Source organism: Papilio machaon, chromosome 9, assembly GCF_912999745.1.
Source record: "Papilio machaon chromosome 9, ilPapMach1.1, whole genome shotgun sequence".
Classification (NCBI taxonomy): domain Eukaryota; kingdom Metazoa; phylum Arthropoda; class Insecta; order Lepidoptera; family Papilionidae; genus Papilio; species Papilio machaon.
In genome coordinates this window covers 8,069,755-8,088,179 of record NC_059994.1, presented here as the reverse complement: position 1 = coordinate 8,088,179, position 18,425 = coordinate 8,069,755, and the positions used below count along the sequence as shown (strand labels likewise).

At 34.4% G+C, this 18,425-nt stretch overlaps 2 protein-coding genes across 3 annotated transcripts; both read right to left on the bottom strand.

Moving 5' to 3' along the window:
- Positions 1-4,731: 4,731 nt before the first annotated feature.
- On the bottom strand, positions 4,732-10,729 carry LOC106711824 (chorion peroxidase). Its single transcript, XM_045679498.1, has 15 exons — positions 10,583-10,729; positions 10,085-10,252; positions 9,756-9,925; positions 9,368-9,506; positions 9,019-9,165; positions 8,614-8,787; positions 8,009-8,205; positions 7,610-7,796; positions 7,261-7,458; positions 6,681-6,825; positions 6,395-6,554; positions 6,031-6,189; positions 5,381-5,585; positions 4,982-5,096; positions 4,732-4,801 (listed from the first exon to the last, which is right to left on the bottom strand). The coding sequence occupies exons 1-15, from the start codon at positions 10,701-10,703 to the stop codon at positions 4,732-4,734; spliced, it is 2,355 nt and encodes a 784-aa protein (XP_045535454.1). The 5' UTR covers positions 10,704-10,729.
- A 376-nt stretch (positions 10,730-11,105) lies between these two features.
- Positions 11,106-18,051, bottom strand: LOC106711837 (putative transporter svop-1). Of its 2 annotated transcripts, none has more exons than XM_045679250.1 (11): positions 17,991-18,051; positions 16,857-17,018; positions 15,582-15,744; positions 15,179-15,300; positions 14,400-14,641; positions 13,822-13,970; positions 13,354-13,480; positions 12,934-13,068; positions 12,612-12,757; positions 12,290-12,417; positions 11,106-11,663 (listed from the first exon to the last, which is right to left on the bottom strand). In XM_045679250.1, the coding sequence occupies exons 1-11, from the start codon at positions 18,043-18,045 to the stop codon at positions 11,599-11,601; spliced, it is 1,494 nt and encodes a 497-aa protein (XP_045535206.1). In that variant the 5' UTR covers positions 18,046-18,051; the 3' UTR covers positions 11,106-11,598. The 2 variants fall into 2 exon arrangements, with proteins under 2 accessions (XP_045535206.1, XP_045535205.1); XM_045679249.1 differs by lacking the exon at positions 17,991-18,051 and adding an exon at positions 17,254-17,347.
- Positions 18,052-18,425: the final 374 nt, after the last annotated feature.

The window sequence follows — 18,425 nt, the reverse complement described above, 5'->3', positions numbered from 1 at the left end:
ATAGAATCTACGAAAATCTAATATAATAATCTAAATGTCAAAATACTAAGTAAAAAAGTGTGGTCTATTAATTTTCTTGTTATAAAAATTCTAATTCTAAGACCATAAATTATTGTCACCATTAGTATGAAAATAAGCAATATGAATTAAATAAATCCGTTTAAGCACTTTTTTACACGACAGTACTCTGTTGGAAATTTTCGAAGAAACAAAAGTAAGGATCAAGTAATTTGCGTGTCTGTGTTTGAGCCCGCGCCCCCAAAATGAACATGCGTTACTTGACTTCATACTTGATGAATTTAATAAGCGATCCCTAAGGTAAAGGTCGCACTAGACTTACCGAAAACGGAGCGTTTAGTCACGTCGCGTACGTATCCATTAGATATATATGTCGAGAGGCTTCTTAAATTTAATCGAGTAAAATAAAATTGGTAAGGTGATGTTTTAGGCCTTTCATAGAGGTGCAGAATTAAGGTTTAACTTCTTCTACCATGTAAATACGTAACATAAAAATATGCTTTTCTACAAAAAAAATTGAAATAACTTCTTTTAGATCAGAGTTTCAATTCAAGGTCATAATGAATGTGTAACATAATAAAAAAATAATCTATTCACAAGAGTCTACAATATCTATTGAACATTGTAACAATTAAAAATAATGAATTCATGACCTTTATACGTCAAACACATCTTTAACAATAACATAAAAAGAAAACAAAAGTACTTAAGTCCTTTCCTGACAAGGTTTTATTAAGATAAAAGGAGATTCAGAATATGTACGCACTAATGGCTCCGTAAACTAGTATCTTAACCTAAAGGCATGTTCAATTATCAACGAATATTGTCCTAAAGATCACTAAGCTTTATAAAGGCCTTTGCAGCGCGAATAGTCAAGGAAGAAAAAGGGCTTCCCACAAGGTTGACTTATGATTAATTCCGAAGTGGAATCGAGAAGTTCGCGTAACTCATCCGGTTGTGTGAATGCACCTTAAGTTCAGCGTAACTTAACGGACAATATTCGGCGTTTAATTTATCGTCGGGCGCGTCGATTCAGCGAAGCGCGAGTCAGTCAGACACACGCACAACTTTTTTATTTAATGTCATTGATGCATGGGAGAGATACATCTTATATCGTGGAAGCTAAACTTATCCGTTATCGTATTTTTGTCTTGGTATTTATATATAGAATTCAGTTACATTTGTTGCTAAGCGGGAATTCTTTAAGGGAAAAGAATTGTCGTTATCAGCTAATGGTAGACGTCGATCTACTCTCCTTTAATGCTAGTATTGTATTTGGAAAAAATGCTTTTTAGATATATTGTCATAAAGAAAAAGGAAAACTGAAAAATATGTGCAAATATGTGATCTGTCATATTAAATAACTGTCGCACTGGATTCTACACGGGAACAAAACTTAATAAATGGGCTATGTAGAACACATATCCATGATCTGGATATCCTTACTGTGCTCTACATCTAAACCAAATTTCATCAAGATATGTTGCGTCGTTCCAGAGATACCTTCAAACAAACATCCATCCATCAATCTAAACTTTCGCTTTTATAATATTAACTATTTTTATAATAATAGTGAAATTTGGCAATTCAATAATTTTGTAACACCTTAAAGTTATCACGCAACTCTTGTTGTGTTATATTAAATTTTATTTTAAGTATTCGTATGTCATAAGTCCGCCATGCCACGTGTGTGTCAATGTCTCGGTTTGTTTGCGGTTCGATAAATGTTATTAGAAGAAAATTACGAAGGCTTTTAATGGCAACACTCCACTGACTCATGATACTATCGATTTTATTGTTTTATACGAACATTTTAATTATTCCAAACACATACTTAGTACTAAAACTGTAATAAAATTAAATAATAAAAAATAATATTTATTACTGGTTAATTAAAAGAAGTAAAATTGACTCATTAAGACGATTTAAATGAGCCCAAATTCGATAAGGTTATGTCGTTTTATGCCACCTGCCAGCTCTATCACCTGATCAGTTTTATGTCATCTTAATATTGAATTGTCACTCTAAATATGGTAACAGGTGAAACTTCATAAAAAAGATGAAATAGGATAAGTTTTCTCTCTAAAATGTCTGCAGAAAAAAATTCTTACCGTGGTTTCCACCGTCTGTGCAAAAACATATTTTTTTGTCTAATAAGCACAATTAGGTATATTTTTGGCTGTGATTATTTTCACAGTGGAAGCAGGTTATTTCCACGTATAAAAACATTCCGAGATTAATACCAGTGTTTTATAAATAATTTAAAAGTTAAGCAGAAGCTCAACGTCTATAGAAAAATTCATCGTACTTAAGGAAAAATATTACTCCTTTTGCATCGTTACATAACTTGTATAGGTAATTAAATGGTAAACGCACTAGTTATTAGAATCTTACTAATAAATGCGAATGTTTAGATGGATGTATGAATATTTGTTACAAGGTACATCCACATCAACAGCATGGATCTCGATGAAATTTGACATAGATTTAAAACAAAGTCTGGTAGAACACATAGGCTACTAATTAAGTTTTTTTCCGCACAGACGGAGTTGCGGGCGACAAGTTATTAATAACTATACAGAATGCATTATCACAATGCATTATCTTATTATAAGGTCGTCTTGTGACCTCATTTATAGACATCGAATCGGGAGCTAGCAGTAAACTTTGAGAGACTCTAAAGCAATCAATTGTTCTAACGATCAATTACAATTACAACTTGTATTGCTAATAGTTATTGTCAATTAATTTAAACATATAATTGTTGTTTCAGTTTACGAGAATGCTTCTTTTCTGTTTTAAATTTTCTTTTTAAAACATGTTATATATTTTTTATGTTGTTAACTTAATTAGTAGCCTATGTGTTCTTCCAGACTATGTTCTACATCTGTGCCAAATCTCGGTACCTTCAAACAAACATCCATCCATCTAAACAATCATATTTAGTAAATGAATAGTTATTTTTAAATTAATGTAAAAAAAATATATTCACGTTATCGAAAATAGAAGTCTACTAAATTGGAAAAACTGAAACGTGAATTCTTATAGGGACAACTTTTTTTATATATTAAAAGGTGGCAAACAAACAAACGGAAACCTGAATTCGTCGAAATAGTGTAGCGACCGTTGCCCATAGACATCCGCAAATGCAGACGCGTTGCCTACCTTTAATCAGCGGATAAGGGGACGCACAGAAAGAGAATATTTCCCCTTCCTTTGCGTCCCATCTTCCGCCAAATCTACTTCCCCTTCCCATCTTTTCCTAATAGGAAAAAGGTGGGAAGGGAAAGAGGACTAAAATTAGGCCTCCGGGACCACACTCATCAGACGAAACGCGGAATTGCTTCCACTTCACGCCTGTCTTCTGTGTGGTCGTGGTATTGCACCGGTCGAGCCGGCCAATTCTTGCACCCAACAAATATTGTTGTTGGGGGAACTACCACTGTTATTTTTGTAATAAAACTACTAAAAGTTTGTTTGTCTTTGTTTTTAATTTAAAATCAATTAATTATCAATTTCCATAATTCTTTTTTTATAAATATCCAGAATAATAATAACTACTAACTTGAAATCATTTAAAAATATACAATAATTAATTGATTTTTAAAATGACTTTTACATTTATTACTTGTGGTAAAACGAATAACATAACTTTTAAATACAAAAAAATTTCAAGGAGAAATATTCCTTTTCATCGACCAAATATTAAACAATTAATAAAAGTTATAAATAAAAACCACAGCCATTTTTATACAAACTACTAAACTAAGTTGTGTACAGTCACTTGCAAAATAACCTCCATCTTTTATAAGTTGGTAAAAAAAAGACGACACCGCTCGCATCCTACCAGACTATAGAACCCCTTATATAAAGGCTGAAAGATACCAAAAGATATTTTTTTCTGTTCGTATAAAAGTTGTAAAATATTTATTATTAGCATGCGAATGTTAAGATAGTGTACAAAAGCAATTATACAATTTCATACAAAACTGTTACAAATAACATAATTTATATAAACAAAATTAACAATCTTTGCGATTTGAAGATAGTAATTGAATCAAAAATTAATTAACTGAACAAAATTCATTCGAAAATCAACTAAAACAAGCAAAATTGTATTTTTCCATCCATCACACAATACTTTAAACCCCCGATTCTTGGATTTTTTATGACTGAAAAATCATTGAATCAGGTACAGATCTATTCCTACAATAATGAAAATATGCAATTTTAAATTATAAGAAAGAAAAGGAACCAAAGAAAGTTAACATAAAAAAAATATTCAAAGAGTATCCAATCCGCCAAAGCTCGGGTAACTATGACGTCATAGATAAGTAATACCATATAACATAAATATGAGATGGTAATAACAAATATAAGTACAAATACAACAAATACTTATGTTGCAAAAAGAAAATAACAAGCAAAATTATAAGCTATTAAAAATTAAATCAGTATAACATTTGCAACAAAAGCATTTGTATGTATATGAGTTTAAAAAAAAATAAAAGTGTTTTGAAAAGAAATAAGAAATAAAGGAAATATCACATAAATTCACTATTGTATACCAAACTGTTTGACTAATCCATTTTCTAAACCGCTGTGACAAATAGAAAAATACAATCCAAAAAATTGCAAGATACTGTACGTATTATTTGTTATTTTTTCTGTTACGGCCTGTGGTATTTGGTTTCAATATTTGGTAAGTTTTGTTTAAATCTCTCTGAATTTAGTTAAATCCACCTTTGATATAAGAGGACTGTCGCATGGTACCGGTTCGTTTCTGAAAATTATAAAGGTCTTTACAAAAAATCCGACATATATCACATAGAACCTTTGTAAAATCTTGAATTAAATTCAGAAAATGTATCAAACTAAATAAATATTTATTAGTTCATTTCATGTTTTTGTATTAATATTTATTCATGGCGAAGTTAAAGTAAAAACCAATTAAGATACTTACCCAGGTAAATCTGGTCTTAGGAAAGCATTTGGCGTCTGTGAAGTAAATTCTTTGCCATCTCTGTTATCACAAAGCAAACTTGAAAACGTAACTTTCTTGATCTCTGCTAGTTGACCTAAAAATATCAATCCATCGAAGAATTCATTAGTTTCCAATCGTCTTCCTCGTAACGTAAGCTTAAAATATGGTGCCAAATGTACCAAATGAGTTCTGAGTCATCCATCATTGCAATAAAAAAAATAGTATTGACTAATTAACCGTGGGACCAAAAACCTTGTTTGAAACATATAGTTCTCTTCATTTTGCCAAAGATAATGACGGGATAACAACATGTTTGATATAAATATTTTGGTCTCAGAAACCAACGGTAAAAGTTTTTCGGAATTACGAAATACGTACTTGGTGTAAATGCTCCAGGGTTGATATTTGATCCATAATCGTAGAAATATCGATCCCCTTTCTTAAGCCTGGTGAACTGGTCAGCGATGATGTTGGCGAATGTCGGTCCAACTACACCTCCTTCTACAGGTGCTTCTAGGAGACCACCAATCCATAAATCTATGTCTTCTGGACTTTGATAAACTGATGAAAGACGTTGTGCAGTCTAAAATCAAGGAAGTCTTAATCAACTATAGACTGTAGTCAACTATGTAGTTTCTAATTTCTAATGTTTCTAATGTTCGGTATTGTTCTCCAAGTTAACTTGGTTATCCGAAAAATTATTTATTTCAGGATATTAACTTTTCTATCCGTAAGAATAATTAATCAGTTTTTGGAGTACCACAGTCTTGCTTTGTGACTATAGTGTCTTCTCCCAACCAATGCACTCTACCGTATTACTAATTAATCATGATTGTGCAATGGACCTTAAGAATTACATACCAACTTATACATTTATATATCTTTTTTGCATTAACAAAAGAAGAACGGTCATAAGACTAAGCAGAATCTAGACGAGTATTCTTAGCTTTTGAAAAAAAGCTACTGATCCTTGGGCTAGATGTGAAGGTCAAGCAATAGATAGATAATAATAAAGTAAAGCTACATACAATAGGACTGAATTGCTTGAAGTTGGTGAAGGGCTTAAGGCCACAGAGTCTTCTATAGTGGTTGTAGGGACGCAGGCCGACGTCCCTGCCGCGCTGGATGTTGATAGCAGCAAGGTCTAGCCCGTAAGGCTTCACGCCACGGAACATGTAACGAGACAACTGAAAAACAAAAATTACTTAATCTAATAACAATTCTTTTGAGAACATTTTCTATGGATATAAACAAGAGATATAAAAGACTGACAAACAGGATGGGCTTTTTTATAACTGGCTGGCTGGCTTTTTAAAAACAAAATAAGTTATGGTTGCCTCAACTCCGAAACTTTTTAAAAATCAGTCATTTGTTATGTATAAATTAACTTACCCCTTCCGTAATAAATGGATCAACCGACTGCATAGGCTGCATTGAAAGGCCAATCAGAATTCTATCCAGAAAAGGCAAAAGTCGTAATCGTGAAGGCTGGTGCATTATTTCTGGTATGGATATAGTTTCATAGATTTCGCCACTTTTTGGATTAGGTACCCTGTAATGTATATGATATTAAATTGCTATATTTGCATTGATGAAACAAAATTCAAAAGACAAAAATTAGGCTTAAAAATATTTATATTCATATGACAACCCTGCCTGAATTGTAAAAGAATCTTACATGATCTTCCCATCAACAATAGAGTGCCCGAATCGCATCGCAGCCGCAGAGAATTCTACTGTAAGTGATGGGTTCACTTGAGGGTCGTATCCTGGCGAGTATCCGGGTAAAGTAAGCAGTTGAAATTCGCGCATGATTTGAGGACCTGAAAGAAATAATTATCAACAGTCTGTATTATGAAAACCCTAGGATAGATGAGCCATAATACATATTCCAGCGAAACAAAAAAATTAAAAATTGATCTTATATAATCTAATCTAATCTTCTAGTTATTTAAAAAAATCAAGAAAAATGGGACCCATCTGCTAGCACCTCCTTTCGATTAAAATATTTTTTATCAAAATCGGAGCACCAGGGGCGGAGCATCGCGGTAACACACATAAAAAAACAGTCGAATTGATAACCTCCTTCTTTTTGAATTCGGCTAAAAATATAAGGTTTTTCGTTCACAGTTCTAAGACCTGAAACTCTGTATAGAGTACACTAGTTTTGCTTTTTGTTTGAAAACGGCGAAAGCTCACTGATGATGCATTAACAAAGTATTTTCAATGATATAAATAATGTACATCGATATTCTAACCAAGTAGCAACGGTAGCCATTCATTATAAATGATATGTTGAAATTCTGCCTGAAGTATCCTTCTGGTCTCCATAAACACCGTGTCTTCTGTCCATTTCGGATTGAGTTTGGCGAGAATTCTCGCAACACGATTGTGCTCTCTCGTCCAAATGGTATGGAGTACAGTAAGAGATAGAATTTGATTTGCGTGATTGTCGCCTGAAATATTAAACGGAATTAAAACTAAGGAACTCAAATCAATATCCAAAGATCAGTTTAAATATTATTATTATTAATTGTGCTTTTAACCCATCCTTAATATCTATCTGTAGATTGTATTTAATAACTATGAAAAGGAATACAAATATACCTGAGTCAAAGCAAACAGCTCCTTCTTTGTCTGTCAAACATTCTTTTCTATCAGTAGCAGGTGGAAGATCTCTGCCATAATCTTTGAATACTTTGAGTAAACCTCCCGGAGCTCTTAAGGAATCTGTCTTTTCTTTAGTACTGCCGTAAATATGGGACAAGTCTGGATAATGAGTCGCGCCGTTCATCTGAAATTAAAATAATTATCTACAGGTTATTTTTAATGACTCCAATCCATTGACATAATAGCATGGTCTCGTTTTGCAATTAGATTTGTTTCCTTATATCTCCTTTATTCAATTATTTGCCAATTTTTTTCGAGGTGCACATCGAGTGTGAGAAAGAAGGTCAAGAGGTCAAAGTTAAAGGTCAAAAAACGTGATATGAAGTAAATACCCACCTGCTTCGCATATCCAACAGAACAATCACCAGCAGGCGACAGTTGTGCCCTAACAAAGTTAATACAGCGATGTTGGAAGTGATCAAAGAAGGGGTCGTTGGGTTCAACTTGAATGGGGGCACAGGCCCAATGCTGGAGATGCGGAGGAAGGGGCGCCTCGCCATCTCCGGTACAGCATGATATTGGCTTGTTATCTCCTGTACAGAAGAACGAAAATTAACAGTTAATTCTCTATGAGAATGACCAGTAACCAGGGTGAACCCTAGCCGCCACAAAACCGCTAGAAAATATAATCGTACGGCGCCCCTTGTCTTTCTTTGGCGTTCACCACAACATCTGAGACCACTACGGATCGCTTCGACAGTAAGTTATTCGTTATAACACTATTCGTAGACGCAAATCGCTTAACAATCGCCTGCGTCTTACCACCACAATTTTAGTTGTTTCAAACGTACGTGTCTGAACTAGAGCTTAGAATCGCTAGGTGGTTTTTCTGTGTTTAGTAAAATAGAACGAAATTTAGATTTTGTACGATAAATGCAGATATCTGTAGTGTGGACTGTGTGAATAAAACTTGATACCGTTTTGTTTTTCTTCTAAATTACCTGCCGTGTATATGACTCCTGCGCTGATGTCATGTGCAATGAACTGTCCGAACTGCATGAACATGAGATTGTGCGTGCGGCTGGGATTGCTGGCGTCCAATAGAATTCTACGGCTGACTGTCCTCGAACTGGGCAGGGGAAGATCTGAAGATGACTTCCTTATCGCCCAAATACCTGAGGATGAAGAGTCTACTTTAATGTTCATGCGGAATTTTTATTTCTGCATAGCAGTCTCATCCTAACCGTAGTGTAATTACTGAAACTGACTGAATCAGTTAAGTACTAACTTTTTTTTACTTGAATCATTCTTGGTTGGAAGCTTGGTTCATAAACAGTGGCTATAATAGAAGATACCTTGCAGATATCTTATTTCCTTTTAAAGAATCTTAATAATTTTAATCTTACCATCATTATAGTCAGGAGGCAGCAACCTTTCAAAGGCTGTGTTAGCGGCGCCCCAGTTCGGGTTTTTAATATTGTTGCACTCCCCCCTTAAAATTCTGTATTGGCTGTCTGTCGATGGACAATTAGGTAGTGGCGAGCAATATGGTCCTAAAAAAAAAAAAAAAAGCCTACTTTTATTACATGTTATATTTAGTGAAGTTAAATATCCAGAGTTGTTGAAAATCGCACTAGTATATGATAAAACTCGTACTTAGGGTTAAAAAGCTGCATTTTTTTTTTATTTTAACATCTTGTTGCCTCCTATTTTACAGAGTTTATTCTAGTGCATAAAAGTTACAAAAATATATACCATCTGTGTGATCGGTGAGCCCCAAAGACAATTCATCATCAGAGATAGCCTGGCGAGACTTCAATTCCTGCGCAGCGAACATATTCAGCAAACCACCACGAGCCAACTCTTTTGCTCGTTCGTCGTATATCACCGTCGACTGTAATAATAATTGTTATTTATAAATTAATATATTAAATAAATTTGTTATGCACCTTACAATAGGCTGAATTAAAAAAAAAAACATTTGGCAATTTTTACTCAAACGTAAATTGCGTTATTATTTTAACAGGCGTTAGCGGTGTTTTTTTTTTTTTTTTTCTTTGTACATTTAAAATGAAATATTTATATTATTAAAGCAAAATATGACTATTAAAAAAAATACATTTTAGACACGTAAAATATTCACCAAATAATGTCCATAACTAGGTGCATTGTTGTCCACAATGGTGAGGTTATCTTTTAACAATTGCTCTGCTGTTCTGAGCCAGTCTGCGACTTTCTGATGTGACAGTTTGTGAGCAGATTTCATATCTTCTATGCACATTGTAGACGTGCGCATTTTGCGATCTGATTCCGCTGAAGATAAAAAAACATTCACAAATAATCATTACTCTAATATTATCTTCTCTTATTCCCGTCGAAAAAAAATAACAATATGTTTTATATGGCTTTTGTGGAAGCCATTTAAAGTAACGATTGTGAAGAAAGAAATCTGTTAATCAATAAAATAGGTACCTGCATGATGCTGACCAGTAAAGCAGCATACACCAATACTTCCAGAATCTTCTAGATGACACAGAAGATTGTTAGAGTTTGGTCGCACATGCGCAGGACACTGCACCTTGGGGACACAAATACCTTTCCGAGGACACACTTCGCACGGCGGTGGACTATGGATGTGTTCTACGAAAGTACATAATTACAATGACGCGACGCAATGACTGCAGGTAAATATGTGGTGCCGAGGTACATAGGGACTGCTTTTCTTAAGATGTTCCTAAGTAAAGATCTGAATCCCTACTGAGGGTTTACAACTCTATGTGCAACATTTAACTCGTAGTTGAATTATGTAAATTTATAAAACCAGTCCAAGGGTCCAAAACACTACCAGGGTTTTAGACTTACATGGATTAATATTCGACTAATAAAAGTATCGTTTTAAAAAGATTTCTATTTGTGAAAGAATTATTGAAATTAAGTTAAACAAGTTATCGTTCTAGCTTCTAAACTTACCATTTTCATCGTATTTTTTAATATCTATTCTTTCATGACACTGTACTTTAATTAACGGACAGACAACCGTTATATACACAAATATATATATCACTGATTTTAATGTAAACATATTGTACATAAGTCCTATCTAATTACATAGTAAGAGTACGTGTAATCTGTCGCCTTTTGGCGATGTAAATGAACGAGATGTTGTAGATTTTCATTGAATAGAACTTTTTTGTAGGTACAAATAAAAAACAAAATTGATCATCGAAATGTCAATGTCACAGCTTTATGCTGATTTGGAACGTATTTGATTAGGTTTAGGGTTCAAAATTCTTAATATAGAAGTTAAGTGTAGGTAGATCAATTTTAATCAATATTTTTATATTATATTTAGTTCAAAATGATGTAATTAACAAGAAAAGGTTTACAATAAATCGTGAAATTAATAAATCGATGTTTTTGTAAAATATATATTTATTTTAAAAACCTCAATGTATCATATAAACATATCACAAATATAGTACATATATACTTTATATTACATTTTTAATAACCTCCGAAACATTATTTTGCAACTGTTCTTCACAACTTTCCCTGTTTTGATCACTAATCATTTCATAAGAAAAGTGTTATTTCAAAAAATAAGTTACTCAAATAAATAGTAACGCAGTACCATCAAAACAATGTTAATAAAATATTTCACCAAATAGTTCAGGGCACACAAACCGAGTACCGCATAATTTTGACTTCCACTTTTATTTGTTTACATATATGTTGGCATCTCTTTCATACTCTTTGATAAAAAGAGACAACAATAAAGAACAAAACAATTGCTTTAAGGGAATTCTATAGTAAAGATTAGCATATTACAACATTTTCTTTTAAATATATACTTTAGTGTATTGTTTTTACAAAATTTTTACGCTCTTTATTTTAAGACTGTTATTACTTCTCTCGTTCTGTATTCACTAAATGACAATATCACAGCCAGCGTATATCGCTTGTATAAAATGCTTATAAATAACAAATCAAGATTCGACGTTCTTCTTTTTCTTTAAGTCCGATGGCAGCAGAAAACTTAACAGCCCTCCAACTGGAAAAGAATGTATTTATTGATAATACATATAGATAATCATCATCATCATCAGCCTGAGTTCATCCATTGCTGAACATAGGCCTCCCCCATCGATTGCAACAATGCCCGGTCCTGTGCCGCCTGCATCCAGTGTACTCCCGCAATCTTGACCAGGTCATCGGTCCATTTTGCAGGAGGCCTACCTACACTACGTCGACCTGTCCGTGGCCGCCACTCTAGGACTTTTCTGCCCCATCGGCGGTCCGTTACAGACAATAACCAGAGTTAATTACTTATATCAGATTTGACTACTCCATTTCAGGAATATTCGTTTATAATGGATTAAAACTAAAAAGAAACCATAAAGAAATATATCGATTGACTAGAGTTTTATTTTGGTTCACAACTATTCTTTTACTCAGTGAATCATAAAACTGAAAAAATAATCTATAAAACGCTATAACCGTTTAACATTTGTAGCAGTTAATTAACACTTTTGAATGTCTTTCTAGTTCTTTCGAGTAAGAAGAAACCTTTTCTTAGTCTTTGAAGTGATTTTATACGATCCCCAAAACGTACATTCTAAGATAGTACTTCGTCACTATCAAAGTCATGTTGATAGCTACCACTAATAGTATACTAACCAATAGCAAGTCCAGCGAAGCAATAGAAGGAAAGCTGGCAGTGGTTGATCAGCAGCGCTTTAAGGATGTTGATGCCCAACACCGAGCTGCCGCGCCCCACCATCAGGCACAGACACACCGCCATCGCTCTGCAACATAAACGTCACATGTAATAAATCTGTGCATATAAAATTATTGTGATATGATTAATGATTGCACTATGAATTGGTTCATCCTTTTTAACTTAGTACTTGAAAGTTTTTTGTTAGTATTTAGACTATAGACGTTATCTTTAGCATCGCTAGGCTCCAATAATACCATTTACATAAAAACGTTTACTTACTTGACATATGTAGGGAAAACATCGACGACGAAGGTGGCGAGGAAGCCGAAGTTGAGAACTCCTGACACGTAGATGATGAAGAGGATGTTACTCACGATCCAACTGCTGCTTAAGTTCACCAGTAGACCTGCCACCCCTGACAGCAGCTGTGAAAATAAATAACTTGAAGGTAAAGGAGCTAAGAAATCAAATAACGTTAAGAAAAACGCCATCTATCGACGACATATTGAAGAACCTGGAAAACTTTTGATTAATGTAGGAGATCTTCTCATAGAAATTGAGAGTTCAGAATGAATTTACAGCAATTTAAGTAGAACTTTACCTGTAATGAAATAAGAAGTGTTTTCCTTCCAGTACAACTCATAATTGTGGTCAGGATTATGTTCAATATAGCCATGAAAACATCTATACAGAACACCATAATCATGGCGGTTTGATCCAAGCCGCAATTCGACGTCTGAAATTAATCAAATATAACGACATTAAAAACCATATATTCAATTAAATGAACATTAAAAACTTATAGGTACAATATTTGATTCCTCGACCATAATTTTTTTTTAAATCTATTCGTTTTTATATTTATAAAGCGTTGAACAGGACAGTGAAGATTGTTAAAGCTCTGAAATAAAGAACGTTAGACATTTATAATATTTGCCATTTATAGTGAGCTAGATTTTGAAAGCTTCGGCCTCGAAATGGCGATGCTTGTTTAATAAACTGTAGATAATCAAATCGTTACCTGAGTTTTAGTGACGTCAAGGGATGTCTGCAGCATCTGACAGAATGTTATGTTGCCGTCGTCACGCTCTATGGCGCGCATGATTCCGTCTGCTATGTACGGCAGCCACACCATGTACGGGTTCAAACTAAAACAATTAACGCTCTTAAATAAATTAGGCAACTATATATAATCAAACATTAAATATGGTAGACGCCAGTGACAACATCACAGATGCAATACCACGACCACACAGAAGACAGGCGTCAAGTGGAAGTAATTCCGCGTTTCATCTGATGTGTGTGCATACCGGATGCCTAATTTAAAACATTTTTCCGTTCCCGTATTTTCCGGTAGGCCACGCGTCTGCTATTGCGGATGTCTACGGGCCGGGGTCGCTTCGCCATTTTGGCGAATTCAGGCGACCCCTCGCTCGTTTGCCACTTTATATTATTCTTATAACTGTCCAGTTGTTAATGAAAATCTTACCAAAAATAAACAATGATAAACAATAAAGACAGTAGCAAAGTTTTCTTCAACAGCGGAGGTTTGAGAAGGGGAGTGGTTTGCGATTTGAGCGACGCCCACAAACCCACCACGTTCTTTTTTCTCTCTTCATCTAAGATCACTGACGTCACCTGGAAAATTTTAAAAATCAAGTCAAGGCTACCTAAGTAGCTGTTATTACTGCATATTGTAGAAAAGTGAATTACATCGTTTAATATTTTAGATAATAAACCACTTAATATATGTACGTAAAGTATTACAGTGTTTTATTATATGTAGGTCAGGATTAAATACTAGTACTACGAGTATATAAGCAAATAAAATATACGAACATCAATCGGTCAACGCAATTCTGTACAACGATGGTGAAGATAAAATTTCAATTGAATTATTTATAGAGTATTACAAGATTCAAACTTTATGGTAGATATCAGGTGAGCCCATTGCGATTGAAGCACTTGAACTTGCATCCCTTTATGCCCCGTTAGAATCTAAAGTTGTGTTCTATATAGCTCTTGCGCTATTGAGATTGCAATATAAATTTTGCATGTGCTACTGACTTTGAATACGGCGTCCTTCCCGTTGTTAATAGCATGTATTCCTCTCAGTATTTCTAGAGCTTTTTCTTCTTCTCCCACACTAAGCAGGTACTTGGGACTCTCATAGGACTTGAGTACACCCAGCGCGCCTAGAGCACACGGAATGCAGTAGATGATGTTCAGGAGCCGCCAGGAATTGAAGTGTATGTTCAGGTACGGAATGTAATAGGAGAACGTAAGCGGCAGCACTGGTATTGTAATAACTAAAAGAATAATTTAAAAACAAGTTAGTTTTAGGGGGATGCCACACTTCAACACGACCGACCTAAAGTATGAATGTATTAATGGCAATAAAAGATTTGTAAATAAGAGAGATCATGAATGTAGTTTTACACAAAAAAAGTTAAAATAAAAAGGAACTACAACGAAAACCATTTAAGCTGAAATCGAAGGAACGGCAATATACGGTTTTAATAACTGATAATTTATTGTTTAGACGTTCAGCAGATATCATTTTTACTGTAGTCGCTTTTATGATTGTTGTAATAAAAAAAATCTGACAACATTGTTGGATCTTAAAAGCATTCATGCACTAGAATTATCCATAGCCATTCAAGAAGATCATTTGGAGAGCTGTCTAAATCCGGATGTGCAAAGAGTACGGACAGCGCAGGCGCCTGGCCTTAGGGGATGCCCGGCCGCCGACTAGCGCCACTGCGTACCACTTTTAGGGGTTTCAAACAGACGCACTCGGGTACTGCCATGATCATTTGAATAACATAGCATTATGTAAGTCTTACTTGCCATGGAGCCGGTGCTAATGAGAAAAATGCTGGTGGTGTATGCAATCATGGTAGTCCGCTTCGTGTGCGGCGTGCACTCGCCGAGCAGGGTGAGTGCTAACGCGTACGTGCCCGCCACACTGTCAGAAAGGGACAACAAATTGAAGACATACAGAGAGCTACTTCTTAACTAGTGATGTCCAAATTCCAGATGAGCTCCTAGGTGTCTAAGGAAATTACAGTTGGGATGTACGATAGCGGGAAATTATGTTGAAGGTTCAAAATTAAAAAAAGGTGTGTAGAAGCAAGGAGTCCTCCGAAAATCTTAAATGGGGATCTAAGAAAAAAAAATGGTAATCTCTGTGTCGAAAATCTGTTTTACAATTTACTTAAAGAAAAACTATTTTAACAATTTACTTACCCACATGACGAAGCGAACTTAAGAAGCATGTAAACGATCCAGTTCGGTGAAAAGGTGGCGACGAAACCCGCACAGAAGCCTACCATCAACGACACGCACAGTATCTTGCGCCTGCCTTGCGTATCTGCCAGGTAACCCCAGAAATGGGACGATGCTATGATACCTGGAACAAAAAGGTGAAGGATTAATTAAACAAAAATACTTTAAGAGACACCGTGGACACTAGAGACAAGATGTGTCAATACACAAATTGGTCTTAGAATCCTACATTTTCTTGGTGCATTGGCACCAGCGATGAATTGATTTATTGACTCTATTGTACAAAACCATGTTGCGATCCTTGAAAATAAGGGATAAAGTTTGGTTTCTACTGTTGAAACACTTCAAATACGATTACATTCACCTACTATGTTATACTACTGCTCTATATCTTAACTATAAATTCTCAGTAAATGTTGATAGTTACACTCTGTGAGATATTACGTCTGTGACATTGTAAATATACAGATTAAATCGCATCACGCTTGTTAATACAACGTTAAATAATCATGAACGTGTTATTTTTATTTCTTATCTAATTGTATAATTATTTTTTTTTGTTTTCATTCCCTAATTTCATAATGATTATATTCAATGATGTAATAAGACATTGAAGTATCAAAATGCTGCAAACATACATTACGTTATTGACGATTAGAAGACCATCTAAATCAGGGATCCCCAAACTATTTTGAACAAGTGACCCCCTTTTCCAAAATGAACTGTTACCTCAGACCTCCCCATGGCCAAATTATCTACTTTTAAAATCAATTATTTTTATTACTATTTTTCATTCTGACTTAGAGAGAGAGAGAAATAGGAATGTTTTAAGTTCAATATCGACTCCAAGGGGTCTATATCGACCCCTATGGGAATCGCTGATCTAAAGGAATATATAAGAATAACAGTCCAGAAATAGACTTTTGGGTAATTAGGGCAAAAAATCTATAGTAAGTGACCCTAAATTGATGCATCTGAAGTTCTCTGGTTTTGCTGATGTACACTCGAGGACATTTTTCCTACCCCTAATATTATACGACACTTACAATGCCATTAGGTCAATAGCTTTTCATAATTGTATAGATAAGTTCACTGTACTATATTCGACCTTAAATGGTAATGGAATTTAATTCTTTGACTGTATCAGCGTCACATCACTTAACATCAAGTGACCCGCTGCTCTTTTGACCCCTTATTCTACAAAAAAAAACTTAGATAGATTATAGAACTACTTACCAACTAAAGGAGTGCCGGCTATGAGTGCCTGTTGCGAGCTAACAGTGCCCAGCTCGCAGGCGCTAGCCGTCACCAGGAACGACACTGAGAAGATCTCGGAGGCCATACCCATGATCATGCTACCCACAAGTGCCAACATAAGATAGTTGAACTTGCCAAAGCCTGGGAAAGAACAAACCATAACGGACCTTGATGAAATTTTGCATAGATGTATAACATAGTCTCGAAAAACGCAAGGCACACATTAACTTTTCTTCGATTCCACGCGGATGGAGTCGCGCGCGAATCTTAAGTTATGAGAAATTCCTTCAGTTGAGGTTTTATTTAAAACCTGATCTTATTTACAAAATTCCACATTCACTCTTAACTTTATTGAAAAAAGTTCACAAAATCTCACCCGTCATATCAAGAGCATCTTCATACGACACCTTTTCTAATTTTTTAACCATCATTTTGCAATAATTTTAACAAACAATAAATAACTAAAAAAAGTACACTCTATCACTCGAATCATCTTACTGGACCGATTCAAGATCGTCACGCTTTTTATAGAGACAATTAATCTTATAGAGATGTTAATTTTAGAATATTTATAATATCGATAAGATAAAAAACTGAGCACGTCGCTTACAACATCGATAACAAAACACGAACGTCACTAAATATGAATGAAGTACTTACTTTAATAGTAGCACCTAATGTCATTCAAAATTTATTTTTAAATATTTACAATTAGTTGATTTATAAAAATTTTACAAAACTAAAGTCTGTATTTAAAGCTATTAATTATTATAAACAAAGCAAAAATTATTTATGTTGATATTTCAACGTTGGATACGTTTTTATTTGTATATGTCATCGTCAATTTGAGAATCTCACGTTTCTATATTGCCGGACGAATTCATTCACACACTGACCACTTATCTATTATATAAAATTCTCGTGTCACGGGGTTCGAACTTGAACTCCTCCGAAACGGCTTGACCGATTCTTATGAAATTTTGTGAGCAACATCTATTTACATACCCTTATTAAGTTTTTTTTTTAATTACGCGCGGACGGAGTCTCGGGCGACAGCTAGTATTTCATAAATTTGGCATACTAACAATAATGTTAATAACAAAAAAAAATCACCTGTCATAGTTAAAGCTTCTTCGAATGTTATTTTTTCTAAATTTGTAGCACCCATTTTGTAACACTTTATCACTTTACTTTGATAAAATTTAATATTGTTTCAATTTAAACTCACCAATAATCTAGAGCACGCACAATACATTACTGGGTCGCGCCAATTCCTTTACGCTATTTATATGTAGTACTATGCATCTATTAGAGCTGGCAATTTTAATGCATCTCACATTAGAAAACTAGGGATGCCCAAAGAATTATCGATGAAAATTGTGGGTCAATAAAAAAAAACTTCGTCAAAAATAAATTTGTTCAACATTGTTTTATAATAATTAAGTTTATTGTCCGTTATTTATATAAATATGATGTATTATTAACTATGTTCTATAGGTCCAAGTCAAGTATTCAAAGAAGTTTGCATCGCAACTTTTGTGTTCAAAG